This window comes from Megalobrama amblycephala, linkage group LG24 (genome assembly GCF_018812025.1).
Source record: "Megalobrama amblycephala isolate DHTTF-2021 linkage group LG24, ASM1881202v1, whole genome shotgun sequence".
Classification (NCBI taxonomy): domain Eukaryota; kingdom Metazoa; phylum Chordata; class Actinopteri; order Cypriniformes; family Xenocyprididae; genus Megalobrama; species Megalobrama amblycephala.
In genome coordinates this window covers 18,833,267-18,852,227 of record NC_063067.1, presented here as the reverse complement: position 1 = coordinate 18,852,227, position 18,961 = coordinate 18,833,267, and the positions used below count along the sequence as shown (strand labels likewise).

Here is an 18,961-nt window from a genome sequence, read left to right as displayed (position 1 = left end):
TACAAAATAAAATAATAAAAAATACATAATTACATATAATATATATATATATTTATAAAATATACAAATATATTAATATATGTAATTATGCATTTATTTGTAATTATTTTATTTTGTGTATATATATATATATATATATATATATATATATATATATATATATATATATATATACACTGAATAATATAAAATAATTTAAAACTATATTTAATATTTATTAATTTATAAATTATATATATATATATATATATATATATATATATATATATATATATATATATATATAGAATATAAACACTGCCCAATTATATTATATTAAAAACAAAATTATATAGAGAATTATATAAAACAATCTTTCATGGTGCCTAAATAAGACTAAAGACATTTGTTTTGTTTTTTGTTTAATCAAAACTGCAGCACTGTGTTCAGAGTATTTCACTTCAACATGCATGAAAAATAGTAAATATATATGGTACACATATGTACATTACAAGGACAATTTCAAAAACTATCAGTCCAACTTGGAGTGAGGCAATTTCCCATAAAAGACATACTCTTAAAACAACCTTTTATCTCTCTTTTTTTCCTTTAGCCTATAAGATCAGTCTATTCTGAAGGACTTTTGTTTTGTTCAGTCTGTCTATCTCAGGGAAACTGCGTTAAATTTTACTAGCATGAAATAATTCCATAATAAATTATTTGTGCATTATGTTGGAATTATGGATCATTAAGTCCATCAAGACAGAAATCTGGTACAACTTTAAAGTGATTAAAGTGAGAATCAAACAGGGACCATCTCAAGGCATTCTTATTAATCTTTACAAATAAAAATAACTACAAATATTTGAGTACAAAGTATTAGAAGAACAAAAAGAGAATGAGAAAAGAAAGTCTAAGAATTTCTACTTTTCTGTCTTACAACACACACACCAAAAAAAAAAAAAAAAAAAAAAATCAATTACAGGTATTTCTATAGACCTGGCAGCGAATAAAGAAAAAGTGCCAGTGAAGCTAAAAATTCTCCATTCTTCTCATTTCAGGCCAACAATCCTCTATATGGGCTCTGCTGAACGACTACAGTGCCAGCACATAATACAACAGAAAAGCCAGGGTCAACACTTAAACCAGGAGTCATTCATGAGATATCGGTCAAGTGGTAAGTTTGATATGGTGTTTAAAAAAAAACAAAAAAACTTGACAATCTCTGAGACACCAAACAGAAAAATAAACCAAAAAGTTTTTTAGTGCATTCTGACAGGCCTATATACATTTTAGACTGATATTGTGTTAATTACGCACTGCAAATAATGACAGAAAAAGAATGAGAATTCAAGTTACATACACTGAGCAACGACAGTACATCTTAGTCCCTTGTTAATATGCTGCCTTAATTTGAAAAATGTCTGATATTGTGTAAAAAAGACAAGACCATATGTTTGGATAAACATCTTAGTACAGGTAAAACCATTCAAACAGTAGATTTGGATACTCTTTGTTCCCTGCAGCCTTCTAGTTAGATGTAATAGCACCTTATTACATCCAGGTGGCAGTGTAGAATATGCTTAAAATTAAGGGCAGCGCTCCTCGCTGTTTAAAAACTATTAAAGGCATTTTTGTTAATTCATTACCTCAGGACTGATGATACAGATAAAGCTTTTAACATCTGATAGATGCCTGAATACGATAGGTGGAGTGAGGTTAACCTATAAAGAGGCACTCTTGTGATTCATAAGGCAGAATCCTTGTATCTTTAAATTTTTATCAGAGACTGTGTATGTTTATGTGTGGATAAGAGAGCAGAGAAACACATACAGTAGTGTTACAGAGTATCGGGATATCAACTTTAACAGTCTGGTAATTGTGAAAGTAACTGAACAAGAGGGTATAGAGGCACTAGGGCTGTTATTATTGTAAAAATAAGTGGATAAATATGGAAATCCATTTCCAGCACATAATAAAATGCTCCGGTAAATCATAATTATGACATAAAAAGTCAAAATTATGACATACTAAGTCATTACGAGATGAAAATTCAGAATTGTCACAGAAGTCGAAACTGAGATAGTCATGAGGTCAAAATTATGACAAATTTCAACTTTTAAACGCAAGTTCTACTTTTTATGTCTTAATTATGACTTATTTAAACTTGCCATAATTTAGTTTTTGTTGTAATTATGACTTTAATGCCATAAATTTGATGTTTTATCTCTTAATTTATCTTGTTACTATGAGCTTTTATGTCATAGTTTTAGTTTTTTTTCTTACGTGGTAGGAATGGGATTCAATAAACAGCAGATGGGTTTATCTCATGAGTTATGGAAGTTAGATAATAATAAAAAGACAGGACAAAAAAAGTCTAAGACTACTTTAAGAGCCTTAACTCATAATGGCCAACTTAACTGAATCTTAAGTTGAATTTAATACGTTGTGGCTAACTTTGGAAAGGCAGTATTTCTCAAGACAGTGGACTGTGCGCAAGGGTCCTGATAACAATTAATCATACACGATGACCTCGGACAGTATGCTGTTTGCGGTATCTGAGTTTGACGTACACAAGAAAACAAAGATAGGACAAAAAAAAAAAAAGGTTCCGTAGCCCAAACTGAATGCAATGTGCCAATACAATACAGTTTATATATAGCAAGAAGTTTGCATGCTAACAAAGCAGTCTTAGTGTATCAGTCCTTCACAAACTGCTATTTTCTGTTGTACATCACTGTACACCCACACGATAAGCACACATGCACACATCGATTATAAACGTATATAACAGGTTAAAAATGAGGTAAGATGAGCGAGGGTAAGATGAGGGGGGTGGCCACCTGAAAACTAAAAAAAAAAAAAACTAAAATAGCAAGGTAAAAGATCTTACAGAACGTTAAAGCATCATGTTTCTCTCAAACACACACACACACACATACTAATACATGTATATAAGAATATATAAAGTATTGCATCGTCACAAATTTGAGACGCAGCCTGCATGTGTGTGAATTAATGTGCAATACAGCACATGTACACATACACCGAGTGCACGGTCACAATTTAGGCAATGTCTTTATTGCAGCGTGTGTATGTGCATATGTCTATGGGGATACGTTTAATGACAGGAAGTGCTTTGCAGTCCTACAGCCAGTGGAGGAGCAGGAGGAAGTTGAAGGAAGGAGCAGAAGATACAGAGGATGCAAAGGAGAGCATGGTTTGGAGTCCAGCCCCCATAGTCTATGGCATAGTGAACGACAATCTGCTTCCGTCTCTCTCTGTATGTATACATAGTCCCAGTTTCATTCCCAGAATGCAGCTGAGCTCCAGTTCAGAGCGTGATGGTGTGAGAGGGAACCAGATTAAAGAATGGGAACAGAGTGCGTTTTCCTCTCGCAGATCTGCCCCTCTCCTGGGATGCACGGAGAGTCCCAGGCAGACTGTTAGCTGCTCTCATCATCTGCTGGATGGGTGGGACTGTGTCGCCATGATGACGTGCGATGGCCCACCGCTCTCCCCTCGCTGGCTGCCCATCCCTGCCAGCACCGACATGGCCACCGCCTCAGCCGCAGCACGGGAACTCAGGCCATTGGGCCCTACTGTGGACGAGGGGCTGTGGGCCAGAGAGCTGTGCTGAATGACCGGTGCCGGGGAGCCCGTGGGCTCAGACGTCTCTTTCATGTGCTCCTCCCCTGAGAGACATAAAAAAAAAAAAAAAAAAAAAAAAAAATGAAGATTAGATCATGCAGGTGCAAGTGAAAGAACCTCAACTCAAGCTCCACTCACCCAAGTAGGCGGCTTTCTTCTGGAGGTTGGTGACGGGGCAGTCTTTATGAGCTAACAGCAACTGCTTTAGATGAGCAACTTCGTTTCGTAGATGAGACACCTCGTTCTTGTACACATACAAACAAGCGAAAACAAAAAAAAGTGTGAACATCACACTTGGACAGAAACGTGCAAACACATTTGTAACTACTCTATTTGAAAGTACAAACAAACAATGCCAAACCATCAATGTGTGCATTGTAAAATAGTATTAATAATAAAAAAAAATAAAGTTATAAAACAATATAAGAAATAAATATATCAATAAAAATATTTTGTTTTACAATAAAAATAAATAAATATTAAGATTATTATTATTATTATTAATGATAGTCAATTTGACATATTTATAATAATATAATAAAATAAAGACAATATAATAAATAAATGCATACATACACAAATAAAAAAATGCACTCTCATACAATAAAATATATATTAATAACATTATTATTATTTCATTATAATAAAACCAATAATAATAATAGTATTAATGATGAAGTACATTTGAAATAAAGCCAATAATTGTTTAAAAAAATGAATAAAAATAAAACAATATAATAAAATAAATTAGGCTATGATTGGAATGAGATACTAGCAACAGTGCAGTATATGCAAAGATAAAAGAAAAAATTGAAAATATTTCAAAAACCAGCGTGTAAAACAGTATAACCTCATAACCTATTTACATTGTGAGATACAGTTATCTGGGAAAACCAAATGTCTCATCTTAATTTTTACAAAACATATCAGTTGACATTGCTTTCAGTTCAGTCTTCAGACTCTCAGTTCAGACTCTTTAAATAGAACTTATAGACAAACACATTGCATTACGGGATACGAAATCCCACACAGTATGCTCTGGTTGCATGCATCTTGTATAAGAATATTTAGGTACTTCATGCATTGCATACAGACATTCACATACTATCAAATTTTGAAGAACAAAGAGGCACCACTTCTAACACATTTCTGAAGTTGCTATAAGCGATATTTCAGTGCTCATACACATTTTAGATCAAAGAATTTTTTATGCACACTAACCGACAGCGAGACGTTGATGGATGTGAGTTCCTCAGCCTTCTTCTCCAGAGAGTTGACCCACAGCTTGCGTTTCTGTCTGCAACGAGAAGCTGCTGCTCGGTTCCGCTCAAGGAAGCGCTGCCTTCTCTCATCAGGGTCGTCATCAGTTGTTCTCCGCCTGCGACCCCCGGTGGGTTGAGCGGGTGACACCTGAAAACAGCAGGGCAGAGTAAACAGAGATGTTTACTGCTTAATGCCACAGCAAAGTGAAAGATGCTCCCTGACAAACATGGTGCTCTTTCAAATGCTCCCGTGCAGATTTGTGTAAACACTCTGTTACCCCTTTTCCACCAACACGGTGTCCATTCTCAAAATGTTCTGCGTATTTTCACTGAAGAAAAGGGGGTTCCGGGCAGGAAAGATCGATTCAACTCCGACCCTAAAAACTTGCTGGCTTCGAATGGAGCCAGAGACTCAGTGTGCGAGAGAGCGAGTGAATCAGCGGTTTCACTTTCAATTAATATATCTCCAAAGAGGACAGATGAGAGTACCGGGAGCAGTGAACAGCAAAATAGAAGTGCTGCACTGTCTGCACAAACACCGGGATGCACATAGTTTGATTTTAGACTGGTTATAGTCAGGTAAACAACACATAGAGTCGTACATCACCGTTCGTTCCTCAAGTCTATGGAAACACGCGGACGGTACATGACTGGCTCTAGTTTGCCCGGCCAAGAACAGGCTCTAGTTCCAAACTGCAAACCATTCTGGTGGAAAAGAGGTATGCGAAGAGCGTAAAAAGGATTCTATTTATGCGTTTTCTGTATATAACTTCACTCGATTTCTGTAAATAACTCATTATGTCATGCGTGACAACCATATTAAAATCTGGGACTGAATCTGTAATTTCCATGTTTGACATTGTGATAACTATAGCCACGAACGTGACAAAAAAATCTGATATGACAAAATAGTCAGAAGTTTCTTTGTTTTTCATTTGATCTTTTCAATGCAATATTTTCTTAACTGAACAATTTTTGAAGGCTACATGCTAATGTTTTAAAGGGTTAGTTCACCCAAAAATGAAATTTCTGTCATTAAGTATTCACCCTCATGTCGCTCCAAAACTGTAAAACTTTCATTCATCTTCTGAACACAAATTAAGATCTTTTTGATGAAATCCGAGAGCGTTCTTAACCACACATAGGCAGCAATGTCATTGCATCTTTCAAGATCCAGAAAGGTAGCAAAGACATTGTTAAAATAGTCCATGTGACTACAGTGGTTCAACCTTAATGTTATGAAGCGACGAGAATAATTTTTGTGTGCAAAAACAAAAAAATAATGGTTTTATTCAAGAATTTCTTCTCTTTCCTGTCAGCCCCCTATGCTGTTTACATTGTAGACACAGTGCAGCGCTTCTGGGTTCGACGTAAGAACGCCGACACATTATTGGCCCTCGCTGTACACGTGAGCAGCATGACGCATGCGTGTGATGCTGATGCACGTGCCGGCCAATAATGAGCCGGTGTTCTGACAGAGAACCTGGAAGCTTTCATCAAAAATATCTTAATTTGTGTTCCGAAGATGAACGAAGGTCTTACGGGTTTGGAACAACATGAGGGTGAGTAATTAATGACAGAAATTTCATTTTTGGGTGAACTAACCCTTTAATGTATTATTTACTTAGCATTTATCATTAACTAATTTCATTTATTTAATATTTTATTTTCAAATAGTTAAATAAAAAAAAGAAATAAAATAAAATTGTTACAAAAGTTTTTACTATGGTACCAAAATTAATACAGAGAAATGTGAAATTTTACTGGTATTGGTATGGACTACTGAAATGTTGGTACAGTGTCAACACTAGTACATATAATGTTTGCAGTTCTGACAATTCGAGTGTGAAAACGTGGTATACCTGTGGCTGAGCAGGGGATGGGGCATCTGGATGCTGGACCAGCAGCTGGCTTTGCTCAACCCTTTGAGGTACCATCGCACTGGACCCCATCGCCACACCAAGAACACCCTGAGCTGAGGGCGTCTGCTGAGATAATGCTGCCTTTAACCTCTGAGAATAACAACAAACACACCATGGTAATGTGGCACAAGATGGCATTCATTCTAATTATAAACAGTTGTTTCAGCCGCAACACTGTATTTTATTCCTCTTTCATGTGGAATGGCAAGAGAAGTCATTTCATAAAACTCGAGCACTGAGGAGAGAAACCATGTGACAGAAAGGAAATAAACACGTGTGAACTTCTGCATTTTATTTCTATGGGTCAGGATGGTCATGCAGAATTTTTCTAATTTTTTCAAATCTTAAGTGAACGTCCCGTAAGAAACGTGTCTGGTGGACGCTAAATCAGCGTAATTATACAGACCGACTAGTCTTCAAACCACCCACCAACTAGTCTGTTATGAAAATATGTATTTTTTGTATATCCCTGGATAACAAGTGTACTTGAAATACAGACTGTTAATGACAGAACAGCTTGGTCGCAACAGCCAGTGTTTGTTTGTTGTGAAAACTATCGCCCATGTGATGTGCCGGATAAAGACTTTCAACATAGGAACACTAAGAGAACGCTATGCGTCTGGGCGTTTTGCGTAAAGATCCACAGTCTGACATAGAAAGAAAAAAAGAAGTTTGCCCTCACCATCTTTGCATCAGTGTGGGGGTTATAACCGGAAGGTGAAGACGAGCCGCTGCTGCTGCCCCCTAGTGGAGGGCCGGGAATTCCTGGAATGTTAGGCACCATACACAGGGGCCTCGCCAGCTACACCACAGGGCCAAACGCAAAACATATTATGAGGCAAATTATAAATGACTCCAGATTTCAGAAATAACAGCTCACAGAAACATCATATTGAAATAGAAATGGATCATTTTTGAGCTACAAGTAACACTGTGCTGAAATGGGGGGGGAGGGTACATTGCATGATACATTAACAAAACAAATATTACACACTTGGCCTTTAAAATTGAAATCACATCAAAGTCCCTTTAAGGCAAGCCAATTTAGTTGGTGTCCATCTTGGTAATGGACCAGAGCAGCTATTTAAGGTTCAGTTCCTGTCTACTTGAATGAGATCAAAGGGCTGAAATCTGCAACTATTTGCCAGGATTAAATCTCAATAATATATTTCTAATCAGAACAATGTTTGATTCTTTTACTCAAATTATGCTAAAAGAAAGTGTTTTAAAGGGTTAGTTCACCCAAAAATTAAATTTCTGTCATTTATTACTCACCCTCAGTGAGTCGTTCCAAACCCCTAAGACCTTTGTTCATCTTTGGAACACAAATTAAGGTATTTTTGATGAAATCTGAGAGCTTTCTGACCTCCCTATAGACTGCAATGTCATAACCAATTTCAAGATCCAGAAAGGTAGCAAAGACATCGTTAAAATAGTCCATGTGACTACAGTGGTTCAACCTTAATGTTATGAAGCAACAAGAATACTTTTTGTGCACAAAAACAAAAATAACGACTTAATGAATAACAAATTTCTTCTCTTCCCTGTCAGTCCCCTACATTCTGACATAGAACCCGGAAGTGCTGCACTGTGTTTACAACGTAAACTGCGTAGGAGACTGACAGGGAAGAGAAGAAATTGTTGAATAAAGTCGTTATTTTTGTTTCGTTTTTGCACACATGGACTATTTTACATGGTCTTTACTACTTCTCTGGACCTTGAATGTGGTAATTACGCTGTTTTCTATTGGGGATCATAAAGCGCTCGGATTTTATAAAAAAAAACAAAAAAAAAATCATAATTTGTGTTCTGAAGATGAACGAAGATCTTACGGGTGTGGAAAGACATGAGGGTGAGTAATTAATGACAGAAATTTAATTTTTGGGTTAACTAACCCTTTAAGGAGATGATGATTCTCTTGCAAATGACCCCTTTTTCAAAATATAAAGGCCGCTAACATAATATACATAATATAATATTATAAAGACAACATTTTGTTTAAAAATTAAATAACCGTTATTAATATTGTTGTACTAAAGTCAAAACAAGTTATTCAAATATCTGGAAACTATTTTTCATTAATTAAAAAGAATTCAAATTATTCAAATAATTTATTATTTATAAAATGTAGTGCTTTAACAATAAAGAAAATATATTGTTTTTTGTTACCCTGAAATTTTTCTAGCGTTATTTTAGTATTATTTATATAGTATTACAGTATTTATTAATATTTTTAAATTAGCTTTTATTTTTATATTTTACCTTAATTTTAGGTTAGTTTTTAGTAAATTTGTAATGTGCTTTGTCATTTTTAACAGTTTAAGTTTTAGTCATTTTAGTTTTTAAACTTATTTCAGTTTTCTTTTTTACTTAATTTTTGTTTACGCTTTTTAAGTTTAAGTTTTTCATCTAATATTTATATTTTATTTCAGCTTTATTTCAATAAACAAAAACATTTCTTAATAGTTTTAGGCCGTTTCTCAATATGCGTTCTTAAGCGATCTTGCATCCTTGTGTTCTTGTGCTACGTCATCATTAACCGCAACTCAAGAACGCAAATACAGAGGACGCATGAAAGTACCCGGATGTGTTCTTCATATCGAGGATGCATCGAATGCAGACTTGAGAGAATCGAACCATTATAAATCCAAGAAGATAATGCAGGCGGTCGACGTACGGAAGCCTGTAAGCTTTAAACTTCTCATTCTCACTTAGGAGATTCCCGCTGCAAGCTCGCAAACATGAAGCAGGTCTTTATTACAATAATAGTATTTTAATTGGCATATTAAAAATAATCTTATCATTGACAAAGCATAAGTAACATTAAACATACATAATTTTCACAAATATGCGGTAAAAGTAAAACGATATAACAATTTTTTTTTTTTAAATAATATCTATAATAATATGAAACAAATGTTTTAATAGTTTATGAGATTTGTTTGTAATGTTATGTTGTATTTATTGTGCATTGGCTACTACTTATAATATGCTGGGACGGTCAGTTGAGCAACAAGATCACAGCACATCTCAATTCTCACAAGGGTGCGTTCTGTGTCCTCGCGTCCTTCCGAGTTCATTCTTTCAAAGTAGCCTGGCAAGACCGGTCTCCACGAGAACGCAAGTCCGTTCTTGGAATTGAGAAACAGCCTTAGTTTCAATTAACAATAACAACACTGAATTTTCCACAGACCCCAGCAGCATTTTGCAGACCCCAGTTTAAAAAACAGTTTTACAGTAAACAAAAGTCGAGTGTTAAGGCCCGTTCACACCAATGACGATAAATATAACGATAAAGACATAGCTTTAAAAAAAACTTTCTCATTGTAAAAGAATAGCCACACTAGTCCATACCACAACTATAACAATAACAACACAGATTCTTTCCAGATGAAGAACAATAAAATCTGACAGCCAATCAGAATCCATTTTAAGAGCCTGAGCTTAGAATAAACAGAATGATATTGTGAGTTTGTGTAGATGCTAATATAGTTATTCTTGGTGTGGACAGGCCTTTACGGTCTCTCCCATTTTTTCCTTCGAGTTGTCCGTCTTCTTATACCAGGGGTGTCCAATCCTGCTTCTGTCCTGCAGAGTTCAGTTCCATCCCCAATTAAACATCTGAACCAGCTAATCAAGGTCTTACTAGGGATACTAGAAACGTCCAGGCAGGTGTGTTGAGGCAAGCTGGAGGTAAACTCTGCAGGACAGTGGCCCTCCAGGACACCCCTGTCTTATACTGTTTCTGATTACAGTATGACTTCACATTAATTATATTAAATAAGGGGATTCTGTACTAGTAAATACACTTCAAACTTACAGATATTACAGAGGGCATCTGCATAGGACCTGGAAGCACAGGAACTGTTTGACCATTGGGTAGCATCATCATTGGGTATGGCACTGTGGGAGATCTGAAATAGAAGTAGAGAAATTTCCAGCTTGCACAAGCAGCAACACCAAATTAATGCACAAACTGAAGTTCTGCTCTCTTTTTTTCCTTTCCTTTTTTAACACCATGCCAGCTTCATGGTGAGAGCGATTTAACATAAAACTAAAGATGTTTAAGATTTTTTTCTAAAAACCTTAAGTCTAAATTTGGATTTACTTGCTTAAAAACCTTTTCAAAAGTATCAACAGAATAAAACAAGTTCCTCAAAGGGCCAGAAGTATTGCAGTCCAGTAAAATATGTTTAATGGACAGTGGATTCTGACAAGAATTTCTCCTGATGTATGTGTGAGTCTTGAGTGTGTTGTGTAAATGACTTGATCCCAGCGATTATTAAAAGGGGAATATATGTTTTGTCCCAACATCAAGATTTATTTCACATAATTTGTTGTTTAAAGGTGCTAAAGAGGATCTTTTCGTCGACTGAGAAACCAAAGACTGTTAGTGAGATTTTGAAATGAGCGCATGCGTAAGAACAACCCCCCTCCTTCACAGCTCATTTCGAGGGAACACCTCCCAAAACTCGTGCACGAGTATTGGAACACGAGTGTTCACCACCGGCATTCGCTGTGTCGTGTTAGTGGATTCATTATGTCGGACTCACCGCAGGTAACTCATAATCTGCAGTTGTTATTCCTGTCTCCTGACAAAAACATTCCATGCAGCGCCTGTGGAGTGTGGAAAGTTACTGGAGCGCGCAGCCGCGCTCGTCTCTCACAAGGAACGTAATGGCAGTGATTGACAAGCCAGAGGGTCAATCGTTTATGCGATGATCGTGTAAACGATTGGCTGATGTTGTTAAGGTCCTACCTCGTGCACAGATGATGTATATTAATATTATTCCTTTCAGTGCACCTAATAAATAGTCTTTTATCAGTTAGTAAAGACAGTTTCAAGTAATATTGCAAAAATGTATAAAACAAAACATCCTCTTTAGCACCTTTAAGCACTGATCCCATTCCGATTGCCATTTATTTTTGGTGCATGCATTTAATGTTGATCTCAGATCTGTAAAAGGAGTGGAACATTCACTGGTTCTGTAGATAATGCATCCTTGGCAGCACTGTCTGCTTGCTCATTACCAGAGATTCCTGAGTTGTCAGGTACCCAGCAGAAAATAATATTAAAATTCTTTGATTCAAGAGATGACAATTTGATTAAAATCTTCACAGTTTTTGGGTGATCAGCATGTATAGATTGAAATGTTTCAAGACAAGATTTTGACAAGATGCGTCTATTCTAAAATGTTTAAATGGGTTTTAATGTGTAGACCAAATGGAAGGATGTAGCTTGGTTCGTTTCATGTCATTGAACGAATTGAAAAAAAAAAAAAATGCTGAATAGGCTGTATTTTCCTTATTTGTTTTAAGTTTGATTACATATTGTAAAGCCAACTTTAGTCATCTGATTTTCACTGGCTTCCACATATAGACTTTGGATTGGTGATGTTCTGTAGGCTAGTTCTGCTCTCTTCCTGTCAACTATCTGACCAAACATTCTTGGGACGTCAAGTATGGGAGCACAAATGAGCCAGCTGCCCACATTTTCCTAAGAATTACTACCACACCAACTTAAAGCAGCACAGTGCGTCATATAGAAATGAGTCAGAGAATGAAGCTGACGGCTCAAAGCAACGACTCATCATTGATACGCTGCGGCTGTTCTCTTACCCCAGTGTGCGGTTGGATGGTGGGGTATGTGTGATGACGGAGGTAGGGGAGGGCATGGTGGGCTGCAGGGCATCATAACCCAGGTGCAGGGGGAGAGAGCCAGGACGCACTATGGCAGGGGTGGGAGCCGAACTGACGGCGGGCTTTGGAGGAGAATCCTGTAAGGTAAATAATCAGCCAGCTAAGCACAAACATCTCATAACATTTAATTCAAAAGCAGCACCATTTACTTCCAAAATGGATATCATCCAGTCACGACTGTTTGTTTAGTGATGCAACACATCTAGTTCAATCATTGTCAAATACATAGTTTAGTGAAATGTATAATTATGGGTCTCTACAGCTCAGTGGCCACTTGAATGCCAAATGTGTGCTAGCATACATTACTATTAAAGGGATAGTTCACTCAAAAATGAAAATTCTGGGAGAATTTTCCTGTATGAACCTGTATGAATTTCTTTCTTCTGCTGAACACAAAAGAAGATATTTTGAAGAATGTTAGTAACCAAACAGTTGATGGGTCCCACTGACTTCCATAGTATTTTTTTTCCATAACTGTTTGGTTACCAATATATTCTTCAAAATATCTTCTTTTGTATGTCTTCTATGTATTCTACAAAAACCACTAGTGATAATAATTACATTTATTTTACTTTAATAAATTAAAATCAATATTTGGATAATTAAATAAAATAATAATTTAAATATTAAAGATTAGTTCACTTTCAAATGAAAATTACCCCAAGCTTTACTCAACCTCAAGCCATCCTAGGTGTATATGATGTTCTTGTTTCTGATGAACACAATCGGAGATATATTAATGAATATCCTGATGCATCCGAGCTTTATAATGGCAGTGAACGGGATTAATGAGTATGAGCTGAAGAAAGTGTCTCCATCCACATACATCCATCATAAACATATTCCACGTGGCTCCGGAGGGTTAATAAAGACCTTCTAAAGCCAAGCGATGCGTTTGTGTAAAACAAATATCCAAATTTAACAAGTTATGAAGTAAAATATGTAGCTTCCGCCATACCACCAAAAAACTGAACTGATGCGATGCATAAGTTGAATAGGGAAGGTGTAGGAAGTACGGAAGGCGGTCTGGCGGAAGCTACATATTTTACTGTGGATGGAGACACTTTCTTCAGCTCATACTCGTTTGGTAGCGCATTACTGCCATTATAAAGCTCAGATGCGTCAGGATATTTACTAATATTTCTCCAATTGTCTTCGTCAGAAACAAGAAAGTCATATACACCTAGGATGAGGGTGAGTAAAGCTTGGGGTAATTTTCATTTGAAAGTGAACTAATCCTTTAAATTAAATTATTTAAATTTATTTTCTAATATTTTTTATTATTACAAATAATATTTTTAACATAGAAGTGAAAAGTGAAATGATAGAAGAATTTACATGAATTTCACAAATTTGTTTTTTGCTTTAATGACAGCAGCGTCGAGCTGTATAAACTCCACAAGTTTGTGTAAAACCTATGATCATGTTCTCCAGCATGATTTGAAAACAATCCAAAGAGCATCTTGTGCTTCAATGCAAGAACATCTGACTGTCATGGTCAATGTCACAAATTTACCTGATTTGTGACCTAGAAATGATACAGAATCTTAAATATTTATTTTACATTTTATAAAATCCTAACATTTTATGTTTGAATCCGACTTTGAATTGCAGATTTCCAGTGTGGTCTCCGACTTTTGGGCTTTGCTATATCTGCTGTGGCACAGTTTGGTTTGCATAAAACATGTACCTGTCCTCTGCCTATGGGCTCTCTGCTGCTATCTGACATGCTGGAGAAGGAGTCAGGGCTGCCAGGCGGAGAGGAGTCCACCTCCACAGGGTCCTCCTCCTTCACCTTAACGTCTGAAGGCGTCTGCAAACTCATGTCTAGTGCTCCTGAATTAGGAGCGGGTAACTACATGGAAAAAAGAAAGAGAGACGAAGAATGTGACAGACTGAGAGAGAGAGCTAGACGAGACAGTGTTACACATGCTAACTGATAGGGAACTCTGCAGTCCATAAATCTGAGTTTTGGCAGCAGGCAGCCCGAGCTCCTCATGTTTGGAGCACGTCTGACTGTATGACTGAATCCCTCCACCCAGTCCCGCAGCTCACCGGGTTCTTGGCCCTCTTGTCCTCATCTTCTTGGCCTTTAGGGAATTCCTGCTCGAACGAGCTGGCCAGCTCATTGAACAGGCCCACCTCTTCACAGTTTTTCAGGAAACGAGTGGGAGTCGGCGTCTGGTCTGGGATAGAGAGAGCGAGAAACCAAGAGATCTCATTGTTTCCTTATGCAAGACGGCCTCAAGGACAATATAAACTCTGCCATGCAGCTAAATGGCTGTACGCAGCAGTACAAACCAAATCTGCTTACGATTTAACATGATAAATCTAAAAGAGTTCAAGGCTGTTATTACATCTGTGTTTTTTCCCAAAAAGACAAAAAAAAAAACAGCACTTTGTGAATTTTCCCCTTAAATTAACTAGCTTAAGGGGAATTAGCTTCACTCCACAGATATAAAGTAATGATATCAAATTGCATTGTTAAATCTCTGTACAATATTTTTTGTCCGTGCCACTGAAACCAGCATTCCTGGTTACCATTTTTCACAAAAGTAGTGATACACAAAAACATGGGGATGATGGTAGGGACATGAACCTACCAAAGACAAATAAATAATCACAATCAATATTTATTTTATTAATATGATAATGCATTGCAATGCAATATTTATATATATTTTAATTATATAATATAAATAACCAAAAATCTGTATCACAACATGCTCTACGATTTTGTCGTTTTCATAGTATATCACTTTTTTCTTTTCATGACTGGACCTTTATATAGGTTTATTGTAGCTTATTTTACTCTCAGGAGTACATAGAATATAAAAACATTATATGGTCAAATACAAATTCTTTCATAATTTTATTCAAGTTGGACCGAACTTTTATTTTGGTGGGTTGTAATGAAGACCTTTGAGTTTCTGTGTGTTTCAATAAACAGTATTGAAGAAGTGCATTCTACTGCGCAATAGTAATACATTTGTTATAATTTCTTTAAGTTAAACCGAACTTTTATGTTGATGGGTTGTCGTGAAAACCTTTGAGTTTCTGTGTGCATATGGCTCTGTTTACATCTAGTATTAAGATGCGTTTTGGTCGGATCACAAGTGGACGACGCTAAATACAGGTGTAAATGGCATCTAAAACATTTTGAGCTTGTCCACTTTCATCCACTTCCAGATGTAGTTGAAAACGCATTTGACCTAATTGCTTTCGTAGTGTAAACGCTCATGTGGTTGAATGTGATCGAACAGCCACAAAAGACTGCCTAACTGACCTAACATGTAAACATTAGACCAAAGTTTGATTTGAAGATGAAAAATGTACCAAGCATGATGTTCTCTCACCATTCCTGATTTCTAACACACACTCACTGCGTTCACCATGGTATTGTGGCTATCAGAGCAGAAACGAAAGCTGATGCTCTCCGTATGTTTTTCCATCATCTCCGGGCGCGTTCATATGTAAATTCCGTGAGCTTGTTTTGCCCATTACATCGAAAGATCTGAAAAAACCATACATTTACCGGCCCATAGACCCTCTCCTCGAAGAAATCAGGACAGAAGTGACAGTGGACAAAAGACGGATTAAAACACCAGGTGTAAATGGGTGTCTCCCTCATCTACTTATGATCTGATCGACCAAAACGCATCTTATTACCAGGTGTAAACAGGGCCTATGATATGACAATAGTTTTGTCAAATGAAATGGTGAAATGCTCAAGAAGTTAACTCTAAGAGCAGTTCTGCAAATGAAGTTTGTGTGTTCATACAGTGAGATGGCAGACGCTGAAAACACCACAAGCGTCATGCATGCTTCAGTATGTGTATAGTAGACGAAACTGTGGTGCTTATTCACACAGAGACACATAGAACATGCAGACTTTACATATATTTATATATTTTTTATGTTGTTTTTTGGGGGATTTTGTTATATACTGAACCGTGTATATAAATATATCTAAAAATAATAAGTTTGAGGCACTGTGTGTTCAAACCATCATATTTTCTGGGTGCAAAATACCTGCAATGATGACCGAGTCCGTTCTGGCGGGTCCAAACTTCAGCGTCATTTCATGTTTGTGTTTGTGGACAGCCAGGTGGTCCTCATTAGTAAACCTCTACAGAAGGACACAGATGAACAGATGGATTACAAGACAAATCTGACCAGAAGAAGAGAGAGGAGCATTTCATGACCTCAGGGCAGAGACACATTTCCAAAGGAAGAAGAGGGAGTGGCATTGACAAGACTTGTCTTTCAAAAAAGATAATGTAGGCCAGAGAGGACTTCATAACGATCGTTTTTCACCAAACCCGTGCCCTACTCAACCTCTCTGAGGTATAGGATGTAATTACGCAGTGTCAGTGTCAAAGGCTTAAAGTAAAGGTGGCTTTCTGTTTCACAGCTAACCTTTGTACCCTTATACTGCTATAAGACTTACAACGCTTACATTTCTTTTTGCTTCCGTTCAGAAGTGCAGCTAAAGCATTACACAGTAAGTATTGAACTTCCACATTTGTCTCACAATGAAAAAATTTATCTTAGAACAGTACAAAAATACATTGTGCAAATGACAAAAATGCTGATGCCAAGATGGAGTTTTGTGGTTTAGCACTTTGACCTAGTGCCTGAGCCATGATGTTATGCATGCAGGACACAACAGCTCCTAGGCTGAGCAAACTTCACAGATGTATTCAATTAACATTTATGACAGGCAATCATGCATTATCCAATGTGCTTTTATATTTACCTTTGTAACAAAACAGCTGTTACGGTGTTAAATCCATGCACTGCACATGCACAGAGCTCTAGTGAGTCACGGATATTTAAGAAACCATTTCTACAAGCATTAAAGGTGCCCTAGAACTTTTTTTTAAAAGATGTAATATAAGTCTAAGGTGTCCCCTGAATGTGTTTGTGAAGTTTCAGCTCAAAATACCCCATAGATTTTTTTAAATTCATTTTTTTATCTGCCTATTTTGGGGCATAATTAGAAATGAGCCGATTCAGGGTGTGTGGCCCTTTAATTCTCGTGCTCCACGCCCACGGAGCTCGCGCGTGCCTTGAACAACATTAAAAAAAAGTTCAAACAGCTAATATAACCCTCAAAATGGATCTTTACAAAGTGTTCGTCATGCAGCATGTCTAATCGTGTAAGTACAGTGTTTATTTTGATGTTTACATTGATTCTGAATGAGTTTGAGGCTGTGCTCCATGGCTAACGGCTAATGCTACACTGTTGGAGAGATTTATAAAGAATGAAGTTGTGTTTATGAATTATACAGACTGCAAGTGTTTAAAAATGAAAATAGTGATGACTCTCGTCTCCGTGAATACAGTAAGAAACGATGGTAACTTTAACCACATTTAACAGTACATTAGCAACATGCTAACGAAACATTTAGAAAGACAATTTACAAATATCACTAAAAATATCATGTTATCATGAATCATGTCAGTTATTATTGCTCCATCTGCCATTTTTTGCTATTGTCCTTGCTTGCTTACCTAGTCTGTTGATTCAGCTCTGCACATCCAGACATTAATACTGGCTGCCCTTGTGTAATGCCTCGATCATGGGCTGGCATATGCAAATATTGGGGGCGTACACCCCGACTGTTACGTGTTATGTTGAGATTCGCCTGTTCTTCTGAGGTCTTTTAAACAAATGAGATTTATATAAGAAGGAGGAAACAATGGAGTTTGAGACTCACTGTATGTCTTTTCCATGTACTGAACTCTTGTTATTCAACTATGCCGAGGTAAATTCAATTTTTGAATCTAGGGCACCTTTAAAGATGCTTTTTTGGAATATGATGCATTAAAAGCTAAGATCTGACAGATAGCAATGAAATAGGTGTATAAGTAGGAATGGGAATCTAATGAATCTAATGAAATTTAAAGATTCCAGTTCTAAATTTACAACAATTCTTGAAAAAGATATTTACACAGTCATTTTAATGACTTTTCACAGGCTTAATAGAAGCAGCATTTACATACTGTCAACTACAACTGAAATGAATAGTATTAATAATATAATATGAACAACAGGATTAAGTACAACATAAGATTTTACACACTAAAAAGGATTGGCTGATTAAAGCCATTCATTTGAGAATCAGACTATTTTGGACGCACTGTATGTGTTTGATTCTAAAAAAAGAACCAGTTCAAAAGAGTCATTTGTTCAGGAATCTGACTACACTGGTCGTATTATGTTTTTGACTCAAAAATAGTTATTTGCCGACATAATATAATCTGACAACACTGTTTGCGCTGCATGTTTCTGATTCACTAAAAAGAATAGATTCAAAAAGAGTCATTTATACAAGAATCGGTCTACACTGTTTGAGCCGCATGTTTCTGATTCAGTAAAAAGAAATGATTTAAAGGAGTGAATTGTTCAGGAATCTGACTACACTGGTCGTATTATGTTTT

General features: G+C 36.5%; 1 protein-coding gene across 2 annotated transcripts in view; it reads right to left on the bottom strand.

Moving 5' to 3' along the window:
- Positions 1 to 384: 384 nt before the first annotated feature.
- Positions 385 to 18,961, bottom strand: part of atf7a (activating transcription factor 7a) — a 38,134-nt gene continuing 19,557 nt past the window's right edge. Inside the window, exons 3-13 of one of the 2 annotated variants that reach the window (XM_048177441.1) lie at positions 16,547 to 16,643; positions 14,570 to 14,700; positions 14,205 to 14,369; positions 12,434 to 12,591; positions 10,635 to 10,728; positions 9,856 to 9,945; positions 7,497 to 7,616; positions 6,755 to 6,904; positions 4,852 to 5,040; positions 3,769 to 3,874; positions 385 to 3,674 (exon numbers count right to left, since the gene is read on the bottom strand). In XM_048177441.1, coding sequence (XP_048033398.1) covers positions 3,439 to 3,674; positions 3,769 to 3,874; positions 4,852 to 5,040; positions 6,755 to 6,904; positions 7,497 to 7,616; positions 9,856 to 9,945; positions 10,635 to 10,728; positions 12,434 to 12,591; positions 14,205 to 14,369; positions 14,570 to 14,700; positions 16,547 to 16,643 — 1,536 coding nt within the window. In that variant the 3' untranslated portion in view covers positions 385 to 3,438. The remainder of the gene's footprint in view (positions 3,675 to 3,768; positions 3,875 to 4,851; positions 5,041 to 6,754; positions 6,905 to 7,496; positions 7,617 to 9,855; positions 9,946 to 10,634; positions 10,729 to 12,433; positions 12,592 to 14,204; positions 14,370 to 14,569; positions 14,701 to 16,546; positions 16,644 to 18,961) is intronic. The other variant, XM_048177443.1, reaches the window with a different exon arrangement.